We start from the raw sequence: 1,732 nt of genomic DNA, 5'->3' as shown, positions 1-1,732 counted from the left end.
CAGTTCGTAAAGATACTAAAATGATTTAATTATCTTCGCCTGATTAGCGGCTGATTCACATATCATATGATTGTTTCACCTGATATACATATTATATAGCCACTTTGGTACCTAGCTGTTGATAAAACCAAAACCGCTAAAACAAAAAATTCGATCTGTCTGGAATAAAACATAATAAAAATGAAATTTCTTATCGTTGGAGTTTTATAAGAGTAAGTTACAAGCTCTAGAAAGAATGTTGTGAAGATTTTCGATGTTTGATGTTTGGTATGAGATTATAATAGAATAGCAATTAAATAATTTCTTCAAAAAAATCAATAATTAATTTCTCTCAAAGAAATGCTTTGATTTCTTGATGTATAGTAGAACTCCGATTATCCGCGGAATAGGGTAGGTCAACTTTTAATTTGTATGATATCTTCCAATTTGTTCCTAATAGAAAACACCCATCTTCGATTTAGACATGAAATATTTCATTCATTTTACCCCTGGTGTATGCTAGCTGAAACACACAATATGTTTATGCTATAAAATGGACTCCAATTTGCTGCTGTTGAAATTTGTTGATATAATTATAGTTGATTTTTCAGGCATATTGGAGATGTGTTGCCGTCCACTATAATTCGAAATTGGATTTTTTTTGAATATATTGTGAGCGCTTATGGTTACATTTAGATTCAAACGAGTATATTGAAATGTGGATAAAATTGTACTCATAAGAGTGAATAGGATATTAAAGAGGTTAAGCCTAAACAACTGAAATGTTTTTTTGATTGACAACAAATCTGGTCGTTATTTTTCTTCTAATCTCAGTTCGTGACATTATCGATCCATAAACAGATTGACGGAATTAAATTGATAATCCGTGATGAATACAGTTTAAACAAATACTTTATTAGTAACAATTACAAAACGAACATTCCTAGAACAGACTCCAGTGCTTCTTGTGCTCCTTGATGTGGACGGTCACTGGAACCTGTTTCTCAACGATCACTGGCTTGTGGACATACACCGGGACGGGTGTCTCAACATGAACTGCGTACGGTTTTGGCACTTCAACGTATTCCTTCTTGATGACAGGAACCTTAACCTCAACGGGGTATGGCACCGGGCGGTCAACGTGGACTGGAACCTTCTTCTCGATGTATACTGGCACATTCTTCTCAATCACAACCGGGACTTTCTTCTCAACATGAACTGGGTATGGAACCTTCACTTCGACTGGCACGTGTTTCTCAACCTCGACTGGATATGGAACGGGAACCTTCTTGGTGATGGTTGTATGTAAATGCTTGACTATGTGATGATTCAAATGGTGATCGTTGTGATCATCGTCGAAGCCATTAAGATCATGTCCGAGCTCCCAGAGTCCACGTTTCTCTTTCTTCGAGGACTCGTCAACTGCAGCACAGGAAGCAATGGCCACAGCCATAGAAAACACAATAAACGCCTGTTGAAACACATATTGAAAATTTGTTTATTTCCAAATTAAGATGTGATGATTTTCTTACCTTCATGTTTGATTCCGTTCAGTGATTTTTAGACTGCACCTTACCGGAATGGTTCTAGCTAGTGATTGATGCATTCGAGTAGATTTGTAACGATTTTATACGTTTGAGAGAAAAAATAAAACAGACGAAAAAATTTACTCTTGCACTATTGAGAAAACTCTACATCATTAACAATTCATAACAATTTATATAATGGTGAATTGACACAGCCTTAACAATAA

General features: G+C 35.6%; 1 protein-coding gene across 1 annotated transcript; it reads right to left on the bottom strand.

Moving 5' to 3' along the window:
• Positions 1–922: 922 nt before the first annotated feature.
• LOC129773057 (mantle protein-like) lies at positions 923–1,517 on the bottom strand. Its single transcript, XM_055776608.1, has 2 exons — positions 1,512–1,517; positions 923–1,450 (listed from the first exon to the last, which is right to left on the bottom strand). Exons 1-2 carry the CDS (start codon positions 1,515–1,517, stop codon positions 923–925), a joined length of 534 nt encoding a protein of 177 aa, XP_055632583.1.
• Between the last annotated feature and the right edge of the window lie 215 nt (positions 1,518–1,732).

Source organism: Toxorhynchites rutilus, chromosome 3 (genome assembly GCF_029784135.1).
Source record: "Toxorhynchites rutilus septentrionalis strain SRP chromosome 3, ASM2978413v1, whole genome shotgun sequence".
Lineage (NCBI taxonomy): Eukaryota > Metazoa > Arthropoda > Insecta > Diptera > Culicidae > Toxorhynchites > Toxorhynchites rutilus.
This window is presented reverse-complemented; position numbering and strand designations above follow the sequence as displayed.